At 34.7% G+C, this 21,447-nt stretch overlaps 2 protein-coding genes across 2 annotated transcripts; both read left to right on the top strand.

The window, feature by feature from the left end:
* The first annotated feature begins 3,941 nt into the window (after positions 1-3,941).
* Positions 3,942-8,530, top strand: LOC112795478 (putative disease resistance RPP13-like protein 3). Its single transcript, XM_025837408.3, has 2 exons — positions 3,942-4,132; positions 5,849-8,530. Exon 2 carries the CDS (start codon positions 5,858-5,860, stop codon positions 8,375-8,377), a length of 2,520 nt encoding a protein of 839 aa, XP_025693193.1. The 5' UTR covers positions 3,942-4,132; positions 5,849-5,857; the 3' UTR covers positions 8,378-8,530.
* Positions 8,531-12,759: 4,229 nt separating this feature from the next.
* Positions 12,760-21,346, top strand: LOC112798144 (disease resistance protein RPP13-like). Its single transcript, XM_025841329.3, has 3 exons — positions 12,760-12,956; positions 13,036-13,128; positions 18,488-21,346. The coding sequence occupies exon 3, from the start codon at positions 18,504-18,506 to the stop codon at positions 21,075-21,077; it is 2,574 nt and encodes an 857-aa protein (XP_025697114.1). The 5' UTR covers positions 12,760-12,956; positions 13,036-13,128; positions 18,488-18,503; the 3' UTR covers positions 21,078-21,346.
* The last annotated feature ends 101 nt before the right edge of the window (positions 21,347-21,447 follow it).

Raw genomic sequence — 21,447 nt, 5'->3', positions numbered from 1 at the left:
AATAATAACTCACAAACACACCCTTCATCTTCAGGTCTTCAAATATGAGCAAACTAATAAAGATGGTTAATCAACTTTTGAGAATTAAATATGTGATTTAGATTAGAAAATTCTTTTCTTGTAACGTACCTCTATGCCTAAAAGATAATGTTATGTAGTGCTCTTATTCTAAAGTTCTTTTCGATTTTTTATTTTTATTTTTTGATTCTTCTTTTTTGTATGTAGGTTTATGATTAGAATAGGATTGAAAGAATTTGAGATTTTTTTAGGTTTAATAATTTTCTTAGCTTTTTGGATGCTACTTGTTTGGAGAGAATTTGCATGTTTAATGAGTAAGATTGTGATTGAGGAAGTTTTTGGATGTGATTTGGAGGAACTAAAGCTAAATTCGAAAGGAAATTAATGATCCTAAACGGTTAGAGATTCGAGAGTGTCAGCCAGTGTAATATGTGTGTTATTCACGCTCTTATCAAAATATTATGACTCATTAATAATTAATGAATGTTAAATAAAATAAATTTTGACTATTTTTTTTTGTTTTTCTGATATTATCGTATTTTTTTATTATACATACCTTTTCGATTACTTAGCATAACTAAAAACCAAATATGAAAACTCAAATCACCAAGACATATAAACTTAAAATAGTTTAGCTAACATGTATTTTTTGGACACATAATAAAAGGGCAAATGACGCATATAAACCAAATAGAGGATTGTTTTACACAATTCCACCAAAGAAAAAATATTATTAGGTTTTACTAAGAGCACTTTTTTATATAGTTCGAATTAGAGCTATTCGAATTACACATACCATAGTAATTCGAATCATACTGATTCGATTCACACACACTAACACACGCTTATTCGAATCACCCTGATTCAAATTACACACTAATGTACACTAATTCGAATCACCCTGATTCGAATTACACACACTAATTTGAAACAGCATCATTCGAACTAGTCCAGAATTTCGTGACCATAGTAATTCGAAACAGGTTGTTTCGAATTACCCCCTGTTTTCCCTATATAAAGAGTTCGAAGTAACCTTATTCGAACTACTATTCTAAATCCACGCCCCACCAAATCCCAGAGAAAACAACCCAGTACAATTCCAACAAAGGCTTGAGCAGAATATTTAGCTGATGGGGGATAATCCGGATCGATTTTATCGTTTGGATGGAGTAGTCCATATAGCTGGTGTTATCAATGAAGAGGTCAGTACGAACTTGTTCTTTTAAAATATGAGCGAATAAGTTATTTTTTTAATATATATTTTTACCTTTGGTGTGTTAGAATGGTAGTCATTATGTACCGTTGCTAAGTTAGATAGGATTGCCATACAAGTGGTTTTGTTAGTGGTTTTGTTAGTGAATGATGTTAGTGGTTTTGTTAGTAGTAGTGTTAGTGGTTTTGTTAGTGAATGATGTTAGTGCAACGGCAGCAGGGTATGCGTCTGGGCGAGAGGTACGTTCCGTACTTACAGATGGCCGGCTTATACCATCTTACGGGGCTGAACGAGAGATGGTTCAGACTGGATGAGCCCCTGGTCAGTGCGTTCGTTGAGCGCTGGCGTCCGAAGACGCACACGTTTTATATGCCATTCGAGGAGTGCACTATTACATTGCAGGACGTGGCATACCAGTTAGGACTGCCGATCGATGGACATTATGTCAGTGGTTGCCTAACAGATTTTCAAACATACATCCAGGGTGGTCGGCCAGCGTGGGTATGGTTCTAGGAGTTGCTGGGTGTGTTACCTCCACATCATCATCACCATCATCATCCAGCAATGCATCACCCATCCCAGCCGGTGCCCCACACTGTAAAGAAATCGACACCCTCTCCACGATACCAACTTCTCCGCCACCACTGCAGTTGAGATCAACAGCGAACGACGGGGAAGCGACAGGCTCGTCCCGAGGTGCATTCACAGGCACGGACGAAGATGCACCAACAGGTCTCGAGCTAAAACCGGCTACCGTGCCTAGAGTTTGGGTATTCCGATCCGAACCTCCCGAACTAGATACCACATCAACCAACTTTGTCAACAACTCAGGTGTCCTGACCTCGGAAAACTGCCGACGACAATGGAACAGGACCTGCAAATCCTCGTCACTTCCTATAATGAAAGAATCATACTTCACGTCATCTCTAAGCACTGATATCGGAATGCGATAGAATAACTTCTGAACCCGTTTCACGCCTTGCAGCTCAAGTTTCTGTATTATAGAATTCAAGAAGTTATCGAATCTCATCGTAGGTCTCATAAAAGTACTTAGAGGATCTTTATCAGTGAACTTCACACCAGAGCGTGTTTTTCTCTTAATCGACCCTCTATAATGCACCAACACTACACAACTCTTCTCACTAGCCATTTTGTCTCACTCAAATGAACTCAATTCACGTTCACACCATATTTATACACGTATGGGGCTTCCTAATTCGAAACAGCCAATTTTGAATTATATATACATAATTCGAATCAGCTAGATTCGAACTGCCTATTGAATTGCTCACCATATAATTCGAATAAGAGTGATTCGAACTGCCCCATGCATGATTCGAATCAGTTCGGTACGAATTACCTAGCATGCATACTCCCTCATAATTTGAACAGCATTGATTCAAATTACTATTGTTTTTAGTTCGAATTACATAAATACATGCTTTTGGTTGATCCATGTCTTATTTTTCGATTTTGGTTGAATCATGTAATATCTCATTCAAACTGGTTTAATACTGCAATTTGTCCCATAATAAAATTATTAATTAATTTTTTTCATACAAACGATATAAAATTTAAATTTTCAATATATTTATTATGCATTTATTAGAGAAAACTATTTAAAATTTTCTATTACTAGCAATTTTAACTTCTGCCTTAAGAAGACAGGTTAGTTAAACCCTAATTTAAACGATGACACACAAAAAAATTGACTTTATTTTTAAATTAGTCAACATACTCATTTTCCCTTGTTAGTTTTTGTACCAAAATTTTTTTCTAAGAGAAATACTTTTGACGGTAATATCAAAGAAAGTTTCTCCTTGCAACGTTGCTACCTTTGATGATAAAAATGACAACTAACTGCTTTATTTATATGTTTTGCCATTGTGATTTCAGTTCATCCACTAGATTTGTGAAATCAACAAACTTTATCAGTAACTTGAAGAATCAATGTGCCTGCCAATAAGTAAAAGAAAAAGGTACACGAAAGAATGTGTAGCTAAAAGCCTAAACTCAAAAACATATAAAATTCAAGAATTAGTCCTAAAACATACAGTCACAATAATAAGCATGTATATTGTACTCCGGAGCGGATCCTCTCTAGTGAAGAAAAAACTGGATGGTGTTAATTGTAATCTCTTATCCTTTATTGTTTTTTCTCTCATATTTATTTTTGGTCCTACTTATAAAGTTAATGGTAACTGATAAGAGATAACACTTCATCTGCTCAGGTGTTAAAAAAATTAGAGAGGATCCATTTCCTGTTGCGGAAATGTTTGGTAACCAAAGAAAATTAGACAAAAACAATCATAACTTGCCTTATTTAACATTCATTAATTGTTGCGACAATAAATGAATATTAAATAAGACAAGTTCTGACCGTATTTTTTGTCTCCCTAACATTACCCCTCCTGTTGTACCCATCTTCATAGCTAACATTCTACTATGAATTAATTAACATCCACTTGCACATGCATCCACTTGGGTCTGCTCAATCATGTCATAATTAATTAATGGGATAAGTTGATCTTAACAATAATGTAAATTTGTTTAGGCGTAAAAATGCAAATTTTTAACTCTGCATGCGAGTAACGACAACACTCTACTAGTCTACTGTACTCCACTAAGCTAGTGTTGGTGCATAGATTATTTAATTGAATTAGTACTTTTCATTTCTATTATAATATCACAATTACCTTTAATTTCTTTTATACCAATGAATTTTTTAAGCAACTTGACATTACTTTTTTGAAATCGTCTTATCTTACCCTCTCTATTCATACTGTGTATGTCTTGCTCTTCTTCCCAGCTTTTATATGTAATGTAACACACAATCACTACTACTTTACTTCTTAGTTCTTATGTGGTTAATTATATGTGTGCCTTCTCTCTTAATTACTGGTACGTTCTGATCATTTATTTTCTCTCATATATATTTGATTGATTTGATTCACTTTATATTTTCTTTCTTTATTGTTTTAGGGAAATTGGGAAATATATTCCATTTGAATAATAAGGATACAGATCTTCAAGATTTTTCACTTATTGGTGAATCATACATAGTTTGGCGAGTATTTGGATATGTATTAATAACTATGCTAATACTTGATTTTTTCTTTTCTGGCAGATTTTTTTTTAAAACAAGGATCTGTTTGGTGGTTAATTTATCTAACAAATAATTAATAAAATTTGACAAAAAAAAAATTGTATTTTAAACAAGCAAAGAACAAGATTTAAGTAGTTAGCATAAGGCTATTCAAATTTATCATTTATTTTTATTTCTTTTTTATATTTTCTTTAAGAGAAAGAGGTTTTTTAACGAAAAATGAAGCCCAACAAATAGCTATTCAAACTGTTTATGAAGCTTACTATATAGATTGAAGAAGAAGAACCATTGCTATATTATATTATTACTGTAAAAGTAATATTAACATCATAAACTTACTCATATATAGAAGATTTGAAATAATTGATAAAGAGAGATAGCTAGGGAAGAGTAGTGTAAGGGAGAGATATAGCAACAGAACAAGGAAAATAAGAACAAGCAAATTTTTTAAGAAATTGCTCCTAGTTATAACTGCAGTAAGGTCCAGTTTGGGTAACTAACTTTATTAAGCTCCTTTTGATAAAATAACTTAAACAATAAATGATTCTGTTAAAAGTAACTTATAAATAAGTTATTTTGTGTTTAGATTTTTAACTCTAAAAGTGCTTATTTTAAAGAAATGTAATGAAAAGTAGAAATATTATGAGAGAAGTCATTTTTTTTAACTTCTCTATAAGCTCCAAAATAGCTTTTTAGAAAGTTGCAATTTGGTTTTAAAAATTGCACCCGACATTAATACTACTACTTTTTATAAGTTAAAAATGAAAAAAAACTACTTCTAGAGTTTCCAAACGGCCCTAATAAGTATCGATATCTACTTATTTATTTTGCTTCGCTCATTTTTTTAGTTTTATTTCTAGTGGACTGAATTACCATGAGCTATGTAGATGTGAATAAGATGTTTAATTTATACAAAATATTTATTTCTTAGAAAAAAAGATTATTTCCAAATTCTTTTAATTTGATATAATATGGTATAAATTTTACAATATTGTCCTTGTTATTAAATATTCACTCATCATCTCCTTAATTTATTTTCATGTCAAGTCAGAAAATGAAATTGAATGACATTGATGATGGATTATAATTAACCCACCATATATGTTTGTTTGTTTCTATCTAATATTTATTTTCATTAAGAATTATTCTTCACATATAAGTTATTTATACATACAAGTTTATACAAATTATTTATATTGTATTATTTAAAAATTTTTGGTGTATGTATATTGATAAATTTTGTATAATTCAAACTCTTCCTTTTCTTTCTTGCATTATAAAAGTGAATTTTATTGAATTAAGATTAACTTGTATAAACTTGTATGCCAAAAAAACTTGTATGTGTAGCAGGTCTGTTTCATTAATTGTGGATGAATACTAATTAAAGCAAGTTCTGTTGTTTTTTTTGTTTCTCTAATATTATGTTATATTTTATTGACTTCCTTCTGCATAGATGATTTTGCTTTCTTGCTTGCCTAACACTCAACAATGTCCTCTCAATTTTGTCCTAGGATTGTAAGATGGTGGACACTGTTGTATCCTTTGTGCTAGACAACTTGTCGCGGGTGCTTGTTAGTGAAGTGACATTGCTTTCAGGTGTGAAGGATCAAATCAAACCCCTAAGTGAAGAACTTAAGTTCATGAACATTTTCATTAAGAGTTCTGAGGGAAAACACGATGATCCCGTGGTGAGAGAAGTGGTGAACCAGATCAGAGATGTAGCATACGAAGCTGAAGACGTGATAGACACCTATGTCGTCAATGTCAACAATCAAAGAAGCAGAAACATGTTGGGAAAGTTACTCCACAGCAAAGACCATGTGATGACGCTTCATGAGGTGAATGATCGGATTACCACCATCAAGAGAAGGATCGATGATATCTATGAAAACAAGTCTAAATATGGCATCCAACAAGGTGATTTTGAAAGTCATTTTAGAAACAAAGAATTTGCAGAAGACTCATTGCTTGCAAGAAGGAGGGATGTGGAAGAAGAAGAAGTAGTTGGCTTGGTGCATGACTCCGATGAGGTGATTAACCACCTCGGTAGCAGAGGAGATTCGAGTCGTAAAGTTGTTTGCATACTAGGCATGGGTGGATTGGGAAAAACCACTCTTGCTCGAAAGATCTACAATAGCGACAAGATCAAGACCATGTTCCAGTGTCGTGTGTGGGGTTTTGTGTCCAATGATTACAGAGCTGAAGAACTCTTAATAAACCTTTTGAAGTGTTTGGGATTATCTGTAGAGGAGTGTAAAGATTTAAATGATCAAGAAAAAATGAAAGGAGAAGTCAGAAAACGCATGAGTGGAAAGAAATATCTGCTAGTGCTAGACGACATCTGGAAAACTCAAGTGTGGGACGAGTTGCAAGAAGCCTTTCCCGATGACGACAAGGGTAGCAGAATATTAATAACTACACGTGTTCAGGATATTTCTCACTATACAAGAGCAACCTTCACTTACAAACTCCCATTTCTTGATGAAACTCAAAGTTGGGAATTGTTTTGTAGAAAGGTATTTTGCAAAAAAAATTGTCCTCTTGAACTAGAACCTCCTGGCAAAGAAATGGCTAGTGCCTGTAAAGGTTTGCCACTTGCCATTGTTGTGTTAGCAGGTATGGTTGCCAAAAAAGAGAGGTCACCAAGAGAATGGCATAAAATCAAGAATCATGTTTCTTGGTATCTTGCTCAAGAGGAGGAATATCGAATTGTGACCAATATTCTGAAGCTTAGCTATGATGACCTTCCTCAAACATTAAAGCCATGCTTTCTTTATTTGGGAGTGTATCCTGAAGATTATGAAATCCATGTGAGAACATTGTGTCAACTGTGGATAGCTGAAGGGTTCATTCAGAAAAAAGAAGTTGGACCATCGAATTCACCAGAAGTAGAAGATATTGCCGACATGTATTTAGATAAGCTGGTGGAACGGAGTTTGGTGCAAGTTGCAAGTAGGAGAACTGATGGGGGTGTGAAGACATGTAGAGTCCATGATCTTCTCCGAGACCTCTGCATTTCAGAGAGCAGCGAAAATAAGTTTATGGAAGTGTGTACGACATTAGATGCTAACAAGTGTAATCCCCGTAGGATGTCTCTCCAGTATAGAGGAAACCTGAGGCTAACCAAAGATAACCAATCATCTGCACGCTCTCTGCTTGTATTTGGTGAAAGAACTATCTGGAAGAGTAAATCAGAAGGGTGGAAACAGATAGAGAATGGTTTCAAGTTGGCTCGTGTATTGCATATGAACCTAGTGGAGCTACATTCACAACCAAGTGGATTGAAGTCATTGATCCATCTAAGGTATTTGAAACTGATAGTAGGTTCTCTAAGAATTGCAGGTGATGTTTTAACTTGTATATGCAACCTTTGCAATCTAGAAATGTTGCATCTAGAGTTTCATCGTGACTCCGATCATTTAGCTCTACCAAGCAAAATATGGAAGCTGGAGTCATTGAGGCGTATTTATTTTCGCCAACTGTATGCAAAGTGGGATTGTACTGGAGTATCAATGTTGAGTGTAGAAAATGGGGAAACAAGTATGGAGAATCTCCAGACTCTGGGTTTCATTCATCTCGATTCACAACTAGCAAGTGTCCTTAACAAGGGCATGTTTCCCAACTTGACAAAACTAAGTTTATGGCAACATCTAAATAAGTCAAATGATGAAATATTAGAGAAGATTTTGCAGTGCCTAAACAAACTCCGTACGCTAAAGGTACATAACATCAGTAGGCTTCCATTAGATCCGAATGTGTATCCCAGGAGTCTCTCCAAGATTACCATAAGACGCCACTGCGAAATAGACTCAAGATTGATCAAGACTCTGGGACAGCTTGTCAACCTGCAAATCTTGAATCTAGAGTTAGCAAGCATGCATTACGATGTTAATTGCGCGGCTGGGGACTTCCCACAGCTTCAAGTGCTACGTGTGAAACTGTACAAGAGGCTCCCTGGCAGGTGGAAAATAGAAGAAGGAGGAATGCCACATATTCGATATTGCGACCCTGAAAACCTGCTCAACCGTGATCAAGACTGAAGTTATATTCATCATCTACAGTCATTAAGAGAAAAGGACAAATAGGTCCCTGACTTTTTGCCCTGCATTGACTATTGAAAAATACTTTTAAGTCCCTGACCTTCACAAAACTTAGACGGATCAGTCCTTAACGGAGGCATTTGGACGGATCAGTCCCTGACGAAGGCATTTGAACAAAGGGACTGATCCGTCCAAATTATGTGAAGGTCAGGGACTTAAAAGTATTTTTCAATGGTCAGAGACAAAAATGTCCGCGGGACAAAAGGTTAGGGACCTATTTGTCTTTTTCTCTCTTAATTTTTCTATGCTTCCGTGTGTTTTCAGATTATAGTTCATTATTTTTCATTACTAATAGTGTGTGACTTTCCTGGTTTTCAATTCCCATAATAGTTCTCTTTCTTGTTTAAAAGTGGAGTGAAATGAATTGTATATTATTCAATTTACTGGTGTTGATTGTTTGGATTCAGATGCATTTCATACTGAATTTGAAGATCTTTTTTCCAAGGAATGAAATCCAATAGTTGCAAAGACAACAATATCCTTAGTAAAATGAAATTGAAGCTATTTAAGGTGTTTGAATGGAAGGAAAGAAAGATTGCTATGTTGATAAAGAGCATCCACATTCACAAAGTAAAGGGTTTCCTTGTTAATCTCTAATAATCTGACATTTTAGAACAGAGAGACCGGATTAGCAAATTAAAGCGATTTAATTCACAATGATGAACTAATGCTATTGGTTGCATTTAACAATTAAACTTATGTCCGTAAAGAAGACTCTGTAAACATGATCCAATAATAACTCACAAACACATCCTTCATCTTCAAGTCTTCAAATATATATATGAGCAAACTAATAAAGATGGTTAATCAATTTTTGAGAATTAAATATGTGATTTAGATTAGATAATTCCTTTCTTATAACATAATAAAAGATAATGCTATGTGATGCTCTGATTCTAAAGTTCTGGAGATTTTTTTTTGACTTTTTGACTTTTTCTTTTTTGTAGGTTTATGATTAGGTAGGGTTGGAAGAATTTAAGATTTTTTTAGGTTTAATAATGTTCTGAAGTTTTTTGGATGCTATTTACTTATTTAGCTTGTTTGAAGAGAATTTGTATGTTTATAGAAATATTTGGTAACTAAAGAAAATTAGTAAAAAATAGTCCTAACTTATCTTATTTAATATTTATTAATTATTACAATAATTAATGAATGATAAATAAGATAAGTTTTGGTTGCCTTTTTTTTTGTCTCTCTAGTATTACCGACATGTTTAATATTGTGATTGAAGAATTTTTTGGATGTGATTTGGAAGATCTGAAACTGAAATTGGAAGGAAATTAATGATCCCAAATGGTTAGAGAGAGGAGTGTAAACTGTGTAATATAGAGCTGGCAATGAGTAGGGTAGAGAGTAGGGTTTGTATCCTACTCTAACCCTACTTGCGAGTTGAAAATTTTATTAAAACTCTATCATATTTTATCTGTGGGTTGAGAACCCTACCCGTACTCTAAAATTCTAAACCCTATCCTATCTTATCTACAGAAATATCAATTTTTTTTAAATAAATATAAAATTCAATCATTTCGAATTTCATACATATTAATAAAATAAAAAATAAAAAACTAATGCTCTAAATTATTAAATTAACTAATTAGTTTAGTGGTTGCTTCATTTATTATAAGTCATTATACGAAGAAAATTATGAGTTTAACTCTCACCTCCTTCACTATATATCTAAGTTTTATGAAACGGGTTTAGCTAATATATATTTTTAGGACACATGATAAATGTAATAACCAGAAAAAAAAAAAAAAAAGAAGATAAGACGTGGGACCCACTCCTAAGTATATTTCTTCCTTCTCTAACTCTAGCCCCGCACTCACTCACCTCTTACCGCCGCACACACCCTCACTCACCTCATACCTTCTTTCTCACAGCACACACACCCAAATTCAACAGAAAAAGAAAGAAAAGGGAAAGAGAGAGGGGAGACCGCGAGAAGAGAAGGGAGGAGGAAGGAGGGAGCTGTCCACGCGAGGAGAGAGAGGGCCACACCTCGTCACCGCCGGCCTGGAGCTCGCCATTCGTGTCTTGTCGCGTCGCTGCTAGCCGCGTCCAGCTCGTTGCCATCGCGTTGTCATCAGAGGCTAGAACCGAGAGATGCATCCGAGAGAGGGGACGAGCGTGAGAGAGGAGACGAGGACGGACAGCCGCCGCGCCTTGTCTACGTTGCCGCTGAGCTTCAACCGCTGCCATGCCAAGTCGCCGTCGCCATCATTGAGACAGAAGAGAGAGCTCGAAGAGAAAGAAACAGAATGTGCGAGAGGAGCCGTCGTGAATAGAGGGTTGTTCTGTCACCAGTCGTCGTTCGGGTGAACCTTGGTTGCTAATGGAACTGTTGGTGCTGCTGGAGCTAAACCGTTCCTGTCAATAACCCAAACTATCGCAGCTCCACCTTGTCGCTGCCCTAATCCAAATCCTACGCTCATTCGTTCCATTTTACTTCAATCCTCCTCACCTTGGATTTTGGCACTCCGGGTTCGGTATCTTCGGTCCCTTGAGACCAAATTGTGAGTAGACTTTATATTTATAATTGTTTGATTGTGCATCTATAATTATTTTGATCTATAACTAGTATGATCTTTGAATTATACTCACTATATTTGTCTTGAATGATTTTAAATTGATTAGTATAATTGATTTATTTAAATAATTCGTTTTTATGAAGTTTATGCTTTCGGAACTATACATGAGACTATATATATTTTTGATGAAGTTTTGCACTTCTAAAATATTTGATTTTACTTGAATATCTATTTTTTTTAAACTATATATATTTTTGATGAAATTTTGTATCATTCTAAAATGTTTGATTTTACTTGAAAATCTGTTTTTGAAGCATTGAAGTAATTGTTAGTACTCACTTACTTTAAAGATTGTGAAATATGTTTGAAATTTCTTATGATTGAGAAGTATGATTGGAAAGATTTCTGATGAAAAAGTAAAATATGATTTGATTTGATTCTATACCTTATATATTTGAAAGATCAAGGATTTGTTGTATTTGAAATTATATGTTTTGAATTGGTTTGGGAGGCTCGTATTAGAAAACTGTAGTTAATGGTGGTTATGACGTTAATTTAGATGCATCTAACTCAGACTCCAGCTAGCAGGGGTGTTGCTAGCCTAACGTGTAGACCACACGCTAGATCTGTTATTCTGTTAGGAAACACAAGAGGAAAGGGCTACCCATAGAGGTGAAGCCGCTCAAGTGTGGACTTTTGATTTGATTTCTGTATGAGAACTCTCTTATTGATTCACTTATTATTATCAAGTATTATTTTCTAATTAAAATTATTTTGATATAATGTTTATATGGTCTCATGCCGATTATAGATGTATTGTCTAGTCATTGAGTTGCAAAACTCACCCTGTTTTTCTAAAAGTATTTTTCAGGAACAATTACTTGTCTATGTGAGGCTTTCAATTCAAGATGTACGATCTGCAATGAGTACTTATTTGTTGACGAGTTTTTAGATGTATATATGCTCCATACGACAGAGGCATGATCCAACTATTTTTAATTATTTTAATTTTGTTATAAGTGTATAATTATTTATTTTAGAACTTGTATAATATTTGTAACTTTCTTATTCAACTTATATTTGAGTCGGTTAGACTTGCTAGGGGACTATTTTCCTGAGCGCCGGTCATGGCTCATTTTGGGCTGTGATAATAAAATTACTAATTAAAAAAGTTTTTATAAAAAAATAATGTAAAGTTTAAATTATCAATATATTTATTGTGTATTTATTAAAGTAAATTATTTAAAATTTTCTATTATTAACATTCTTAACTTGTATTTTAAAGAGAGAGGTTAGTTAAACCCTAATTTAAATCATGACACAAAAAAATTGACTTTTGACGTAATATCAAAGAAAGTTTCTCCTTGCAACGTTGCTACCTTTGGTGATAAAAATGACAACTAATTGCTTTATATGTTTTCGCCATTGTGATTTCAATCCATCCACTTGATTTGTGAAATCAACAAACTTTATCAGTAACTTGAAGAATCAATGTGCATGCCAAAGAATGTCTAGCTAAAAGCCTAAACTCAAAAAATACCATAAAATTCAATAATTAGTCCTAAAACATACAGTTACAATAAGCATGTATGTTGTATCATCTTCATAGCAAACAATCCACTATGAATTAATTAACACTTGCACATGCATCTACTTGGGTCTGCTCAATCATGTCATAATTAATTAATGGGATGCGTTGACCTTAACAATAATGTATATTTGTTTAGGTGTAATAATGCACATTTTTATACTTTTCATTTCTATTATAATCATCCACTTGTGCATAGATAATTTAATTGAATTAGTACTTTTTATTTCTATTATAATATCACAATTACCTTCAATTTCTTTTATACCAATGAATTTTTTAAGTGAGTTGACTTTACTTTCTTAGCTTGAAATCGTGTTGCCTCCCTATTCATAGTTTCATTCTGTGTCTTGCTTGCTCTTCTTCCACAGATTTTTATGTCTGCCTTCTCTCTTAATTACTGGTACGTGCTGATCATTTATTTTCTCTCATATGTTTGATTGATTTGATTCACTTCATATTTTCTTTCTTTATTGTTTTAGGGAAATTCGGAAATATATTCCATTTGAATAATAAGGATACAGATACAATCGACACACCTTGTGCTTCAAGATTTTTCACCTATACATAGTTCGGTGAGTATAATTGGATATGTAATAACTATGCTACTACTTGATTTCTTTTTTTTGCTTGAATTTTTTCTAAAACAAAGATGTGTTGGTGGTTAATTAATAAAATTTGACAAAAAATGTATTTTAAACAAACAAAGTACAAGATTTAAGTTAGCATATGGCTATTCAAAAGATCCATATATTTGACATGAAGAAGAATCTAGATAAGACGAATTAACTCATTCATCTATTCAGATTTATCATTATTTTTTTTATATTTTCTTTTAAGAGAAAGAGATTTTTTTTTTTTTAAAATGAAGCCTAACAATTAGTTACTCAAAATGTTTATGTAGATTGCTATACAAAGATTAAAGAAGAACCATTATTGCAAATATATTATATTATTACTGTAAAGGTAATATTAAGATCATAAACTTAGATATGCATATGACATATATAGATGTACGAACATAGAAGATCTGAAATATTGATAAAGAGGAAAAAAAAGAAGGGTGTGAGTGAGAGATTCATATAGCAACAGAAGAACAAGTACTTCAACAAATTGCTCCTACATACTTATAACTATTATTTATTTTTCTTCGTTCATTTTTTTTTTATTTTATTTTTACTAGACTGAATTACCACGAATTATATAAATTCAGGTGTAGTCAGATAGTTGAGAGATAGTTGAGAGTCTTTAAATAATTTAATTGATTTGACTGAATTCTCATCTAACGACTCTCAACTATCAATTTCATATGAGGTTGACTTCATCTAAATTTCTACCTTCTGGGAAATAAAAAAAATTATAAAGTAGCTATGAAGTTGTGTTTTACACTAAGAAATCTTCAAGATTACCGGTTCTTCGAAGTTGCATGCGCAAAAGAATAAAACCTTATGTCTGTGTATCTCTCTTGAACACACACAATTTTCTAGTGAATCTTTCAAGACTCTTTTAGTTATTTTCTTATGACCTCTTCTTAGAGTTATCGGTTGCTTTTTATTATTATTATTATTATTATTATTATTATTATTATTATTATTATTATTGATGTTGATAATTTTCAATAATAACTATTAAATTAACAAAATTCAAACTCGTTCAATTTCTATATATTACTAAATTATTCAACAATCTTTATTTTTCTGCAAATTTATTCATAGATAAGCTATTGAAATTAAAAGAAAGATAGATGAGAGAGAAAGAGAGGCATGCCATTTTTCTTGAACAAATTTTGATAGCTCTTTTCTTCCTTTTTTTTTGTTACTTAAAAAAATGCTTGTAAATGAGTCAAAATAACTTTCAAGATTATAAGGAAGAAATTATACAACAACAACAAAGTCTTGTCCCACTAAGTGGGGTCGGCTACATGAATCAAACGACGTCATTGTGCTCTATCATGTATCATGTCTACAGAGAGACCGTTTACATATAGATCTCGTTTGACCACCTCATGGATGGTCTTCTTAGGTCTTCCTCTGCCTTTCGCCCCTTGTCCATCTTCCATCTCATCCACCCTCCTGACTGGATGTTCTATCGGTCTTCTTCTCACATGTCCAAACCACCTAAGACGCGATTCAACCATCTTTTCCACAATGGGTGCTACTCCAACTCTCTCCCTTATATCTTCGTTCCTTATTTTATCCAATCGCGTATGACCACTCATCCATCTCAACATTTTCATCTCTGCCACACTCAGCTTATGTTCATGCTCCCCTTTAGCTGCCCAACACTCCGTACCATAAAGCATAGCCGATCTTATAGCGGTGCGATAGAATTTACCTTTAAGTTTTAAAGGCACTTTTTTGTCGCATATAAAACCAGATGCACTCCGCCATTTTGACCAACCTGCTTGGATCCTATGATTTACATCATGTTCAATCTCTCCATTATCCTGTATGATGCACCCAAGATACTTAAAACTTTTAACTTTTCGTAGGCTGTTTTCTCCAATCTTCACCTCTATATTAGGGTTTTCCCTTCTCAAACTGAACTTACATTCCATATATTTCGTCTTGCTACGGCTTATGCGCAAACCATACACTTCTAGAGCTTCTCTCCATAACTCCAACTTCTTATTTAGGTCTTCCCTTGACTCTCCCATAAGGACAATATCATCGGCAAAAAGCATACACCATGGCACAGGATCTTGGATGTGCTCTGTGAGTACTTCCAAGACTAATGTGAAAAGGTATGGACTTAAGGATGATCCCTGGTGTAATCCTATACCAATAGAAAATTCCTCTGTCACACCACCTTGAGTCTTCACACTAGTTGTGGCCCCATCATACATGTCTTTAATTGCACGAATATATGCGATCCTTACTCTCCTCTTTTCTAAAACCTTCCATAAGACCTCCCTTGGTACTCTATCATACGCTTTTTCCAAATCAATAAACACCATATGTAGATCCCTTTTTATTACTACGATACCTCTTCATCATCCTTCTTAAAAGGTATATCGCTTCAGTGGTAGATCTGCCTAGCATAAATCCAAATTGGTTCTCTGTTACTTGTGTCTCTTTTCTCAACCTCCATTCTATCACCATTTCCCATAACTTCATGGTATGACTCATAAGCTTGATCCCTCTATAGTTTCCGCAACTTTGTATATCCCCCTTAAAATCTCATTAAAAAGCTTGGTTAACCAGTTGATGCCTTTTTCTCCAAGACCCTTCCAAACCTCAATCGGGATATTATCAGGTCCTACTGCCCTGCCATTTTTCATCTGCTTTAGAGCCTCTTTTACCTCGAAGTCTCGGATCCTCCGATAGTAGTCAAAGTTTTGATCTTCTTCCCTTGTGCGTAATCGACCAAGGCTTGGAAAAGTCTTCTGTCCCTCATTAAATAACTCGTAGAAGTAGCTCTTCCACCTTTCATTAATCTTCTCCTCTTGAACCAACACATCTCCATCCTTATCCTTTATGCACTTAACTTGATCCAAATCTCTCGTTCTTCTTTCACGGCTCTTTGCGATTCTATATATACATTTTTCTCCTTCTTTCGTGCCCAAAGACTAGTAGAGGCCCTCATATACTCTTGTTCTTACTTCACTTACAGCCACTTTTGTCTCTTTCTTAGCCGCCTTATATTTTTTCCAGTTATCTGCGTTGCGGCATAGAGACCACTCTTTAAAGCACTCCCTTTTTATCTTTATCTTATCTTGTACACTCGCATTCCACCACCATGACTCCTTGTCTCTTGGTCCTATTCTTTTAGATTCACCAAAGCTTTCTTTTGCTGTTCTTCTAATAACTTCTGCCATCTCCCTCCACATCTCTTTCGCGCTTTCATTCCCATCCTACTTTGCCGCTTCTCCTACCCGTCTTAGGAATCTTCTTTGTTCCTCACCTTTCATCTGCCACCACCTCGTCCTTGGGTTCTTCGTATGATGTCTTTTCCTCAACTTTTGCTCAACGCGTAAATCCATGACGAGCACCCTATGTTGTGTTGTCAAACTCTCTCCTGGGATAATTTTACAATTAATGCAAAATTTTCGGTCGACTCTCCTCAACAAGAAGAAGTCAATTTGAGAGCTTGTCATGCCACTCTTATAGGTTATAAGATGTTCGTCTCTCTTTTTAAAATATGTATTTGCGATGAGAAGATTAAAGGTTGAGGAAAAGTCCAAAATAGTTTTACCCTCGGCATTGATCACCCCGAAACCATGGCCTCCGTGAATATTCACATATCCAGTCACTTCTCTCCCAACATGGCCATTTAAATCTCCTCCTAAGAAAATCTTATCTCCCAAAAGTATGTCTTGAACCAAACTCTCTAGATCCTCCCAAAACATTATCTTGTGTTGTTCGTCCGAACCCACTTGCGGTGCATCGGCGCTAATCACATGGAAAGCACCTCCCTCCACCACAAGTTTGATAGAGATGATCCAATCTCCCACCCTCTTAACATCCACTACGTCCTTCTTTCACTGCTTACCCACAATTATTCCAACCCCATTCTTATTCTTCACCTTTCCTATATACCAAAGTTTGAAACCAGAAGTATCAAATTCCCTAGCCTTCGCACCAACCCATTTTGTTTCTTGTAGGCACATAATGTTAATCTTCCTCCTTGTCATGGTGTCCACCACCTCCATGGACTTTCCTATTAGGGTGCCTATATTCCATGTCCTAAATCTCAACCTTCTGTCGCTCCAACCTTTACCTTTTACTTTGTGAACTAGCTTATTTACCCTTGTCCGTTCATGAAAACGCGAGAATCCTTGCTCATTTAACACTATATTCGGGCACCGATGCAGCGGCTCTTGCTCATTTGACACCGTACTCGAGCCATACAGCGCGTTGCTTCCGGGCAACGACCTAGCTTTAGCGCAATAATGTCTTTGATTCATATCATGGGGGTTCGACTATATTTTTATGTTGGTTGTCGAAGACCTAACACAACCCTCCTCCTTTATCTGGGCTTGGGACCGGCTATATACCGCAAGTGTAACATAGGCGGAGTTATAAGGAAGAAATTATATTGTTAAATAATTTATTAAATTAGTTTTTAAAAGATAATTTTAAATAAACTTTTAGTATTTATTTTTGATAAATTAAACTAAAAATTATTATATTTAATAAACACAACTAATGGTTTCGAATTAAATCATCATACTAAATCGAAACTGTTGGCTTCAATTTACCATGGCATCTGTTCACGTGTATAAATCGAATGTAATAGATTCGATTTCCTAACAAATATAAATCGAATCTCTTTGTTTCGATTTACATGTATGTACAAATCGAAGTTATTTGTTTCGATTTATAAATATATGTCAATTTGTATGCAATTCAAATTTAATAAATTCGATTTAGTATTGGTTTCGTAAATCGAATTTAATAGATTTGATTTATATAGAAATGGATCTTGGGACATTCAGTAGTCATGTTTGATTTGGAAGATCTGGATAATTTTGGGTTTCAATTGGTTTATTCTGGTAATTTACCCTTTGTTTTTATCATAAAGTGCACATTATTTTCTTTAAAATAGTTTTTGTGTCGTTTTTTGTTGTTGAAGGTTTTATCCTAATGTTAATTAAAAGTAAATAATAAATAAGATATTTAATTTATATAAAATATTTATTTTTTAAAAAAAATTGTTTCTAAATTCTTTTAATTTGATATATAAAATACTATAAATTTCACAATATTGTATGTTCTTGTTATTAAGTATTATCTCATTATCTGATTAATTTATTTTCATGTCAAGTAAAAAAATGAGATTGAATGACATTGATTATCAATTATGATTAACCCATCATATATGTATGTTTGTTTCTATCTAATATTTATATTTTATTCATTTTTTTTCTTATGGATGATCTTACTTTCTTTCTTAATACACTTAATTAACAATCTTCCTTTAATTTTTTCATAGGATCCGAAAATAAAAAATGATTGATAGTGTTGTTAACTTTGCACTGGACAACTTGTCACGGCTGCTTGTTAGTGAAGTGACTTTGCTTTCTAGCGTAAAAGATCAAATCAGGTCCCTAAATGATGAACTGAAGTTCATGAACATCTTTATCAAGAGTTCTGAAGGAAAGCGTGAGGATCCATTTGTGAAAGAAGTGGTGAACCAAATCAGAAATGTAGCATACCAAGCTGAAGATGTAGTAGACACCTATGTCGTCAATGTCAACAATCAAAGAAGCAGAAACATGTTGGGGAAGTTCTTCCACAGCAAAGACCATGTGATGATGTTCCATGAGGTGAGTGATCAGATTAACAGCATCAAAAGAAGGATCGATGAGATTTATCAAAACAAGTCTAAATATGGCATCCAACAAGGTGATTTTGAAAGTCATAATGGAAACAAAGAATTTGCAAAAGACTCATTGATTGCGAAAAGGAGGAATGTGGAAGAAGAGGAGGTAGTAGGCTTGGTGCATGACTCTGATGAGGTGATTAACCACCTCGCCAGAAGAGGAGATTCGAGTCGTAGAGTTGTTTGCATATTAGGCATGGGTGGCTTGGGAAAGACCACTCTTGCTCGAAAGATCTACAACAACAAGAAGATCAAGAGCATGTTCCCGTGTCATGTGTGGGGTTTTGTGTCCAACCATTACAGAGCACAAGAATTACTACTGAGCCTTTTGAAGCTTTTGGGGTTATCCTCAGAGGAGTATAAAGATTTAAATGATAAAGAGAAAATGAAAAGAAAAGTCAGAGAATGCATGAGTGGAAAAAAATACCTGGTAATCCTAGACGACATCTGGAATATTCAAGTGTGGGACGAGTTGCAAGAAGCCTTTCCTGATGAAAACAATGGTAGTAGAATATTGATAACCACACGTATTGAAGATATCTCTCATTATACAAGAGCAATCTTCACTTACGAACTTCCATTTCTTGACGAAAGTAAAAGTTGGGAATTATTCTGTAAAAAGGTGTTTGGTAAAGAAAAATGTCCTCATGAACTTGAACTTCCTGGAAAAGAAATGGCTAATGCTTGTAAAGGTTTGCCACTTGCCATCATTGTGTTAGCCGGTATGGTTGCCAAAAAAGAGAGGTCACCAAGAGAATGGCTTAAAATCAAGAATAATGTTTCTTGGTATCTTGTTCAGGAGGAAGAATATCGAATTGTGACCAATATTCTGAAGCTTAGCTATGATGACCTTCCTCAAACATTAAAGCCATGCTTTCTTTATTTGGGAGTGTATCCTGAAGATTATGAAATCAATGTGAGAAGATTGTGTCAACTGTGGATAGCTGAAGGGTTCATTCAGAAAAAAGAAGTTGGACCATCAAATTCACCAGAAGTAGAAGATATTGCTGACATGTATTTAGATAAGCTGGTGGAACGGAGCTTGGTGCAAGTGGCAAGTAGGAGGACTGATGGTGGTGTGAAGACATGTCGAGTCCATGATCTTCTTCGTGACCTATGCATTTCAGAGAGTAGGGAAAATAAATTTATGGAAGTGTGCACAAATTTGGATGCTATTAAGTGTAATTCTCGTAGGATGTCTCTCCAGTATAGAGGAGAACTGAGGCTAACCGAAGATAACCAATCATCTGCACGCTCTCTGCTTCTGTTTGGTGAAAACACTTACTGGGAGAATGAATCAGAAGGGTGGAAACAGATAAAGAATGGCTTCAAGTTGGCTCGTGTATTGGACATGAACCAAGTGAGGCTATGTTTATCACCTCGTGGATTGACGACATTGATCCATCTAAGGTTTTTGAAAGTTACAGCATCTTCTAGAACAATTGGAGATGAAGTTTTAGCTTCTATATGCAACCTTTGGAATCTAGAAACGCTATACTTATGGATTAAACACTCTATTACTCTACCAAACAAAATATGGAAACTCAAGTCACTCAGGCATGTGTATTTAAACTGTGATGATATATTTAGAGAATTGACTCAAATAGAATCAATAATGCAGAGGATGAAAATGGAAGAAGCGACGAAGATATTTAAAGGATGGTCTGGAGGAGCATCAATGTCGAAGATGAAAATTGGAGAAACAAAGGTGGAGAATCTTCAAACACTGCATAACATCTGTCTTAATGCAAGAACAGCAAGCGTCCTAAAAAAGGGCATGTTCCCCAACTTGACAAAATTAACTTTGCGTGGAGAGGTGACAGAGCTGCCAGAGGCACCAGAAAAAGAATTCTTAGAGAACAGTTTGCAGTGCCTAAACAAACTCCGAACGCTAAAGCTACTTGGCATCGCGATACTTCCATTAGATCGGAATGCGTATCCTACAAGTCTTACCAAGATTACCATATCCTTTGGTCAACTGGATGCAAGAATAATAAAGACCCTGGGACAGCTTGCCAACCTGCAAATCTTGAAACTCGGTGGCAGAGGCATATATGGCGATGTTGATTGCGTAGCTGGTGACTTCCCACAGCTTCGAGTACTACAGTGTGGGGCTGACATGGTAGATGGCAGGTGGAAAGTAGAAAAAGGAGCAATGCCTCAGATTCGATATTGCAACATTCCTCACATCCGTGACTAAGAGTGATGAGGTTATATTCATCATCAACATTCGACCTTTGTTTTTCTGTATGTCTTGATTACCGTTTAATATCTTTCCTTGGATATGTAGTTTTATTACGATGTTGTTGCTTTAATGTTTATGTGTGTAGTACTACTAATGTTATTGCTTGGACACTTCGCTGAGTTATCGTGTCCGCGTGTCGGACACATTTCGAACACGACACTCACGACACTCGTCCGACACACTTAAATACAACCACATATCCGTGTGTCCAGTCTTATTCTTAACATATATTCTTAAAATAAATTTAGATATAATATATATTATTATTTATTAAAAAAATATTTTAAATACTTGATATAATTAAAATAAGACATTAAAAATAATT

This window comes from Arachis hypogaea, chromosome 14 (genome assembly GCF_003086295.3).
Source record: "Arachis hypogaea cultivar Tifrunner chromosome 14, arahy.Tifrunner.gnm2.J5K5, whole genome shotgun sequence".
NCBI classification, from domain to species: Eukaryota; Viridiplantae; Streptophyta; class Magnoliopsida; order Fabales; family Fabaceae; genus Arachis; species Arachis hypogaea.
This window is presented reverse-complemented; position numbering and strand designations above follow the sequence as displayed.

Bases quoted from the DNA above. Each gene is read 5' to 3' on its own strand.
- LOC112798144 (XM_025841329.3), top strand. From the start codon at position 18,504: ATGATTGATAGTGTTGTTAACTTTGCACTGGACAACTTGTCACGGCTG.
- LOC112795478 (XM_025837408.3), top strand. From the start codon at position 5,858: ATGGTGGACACTGTTGTATCCTTTGTGCTAGACAACTTGTCGCGGGTG.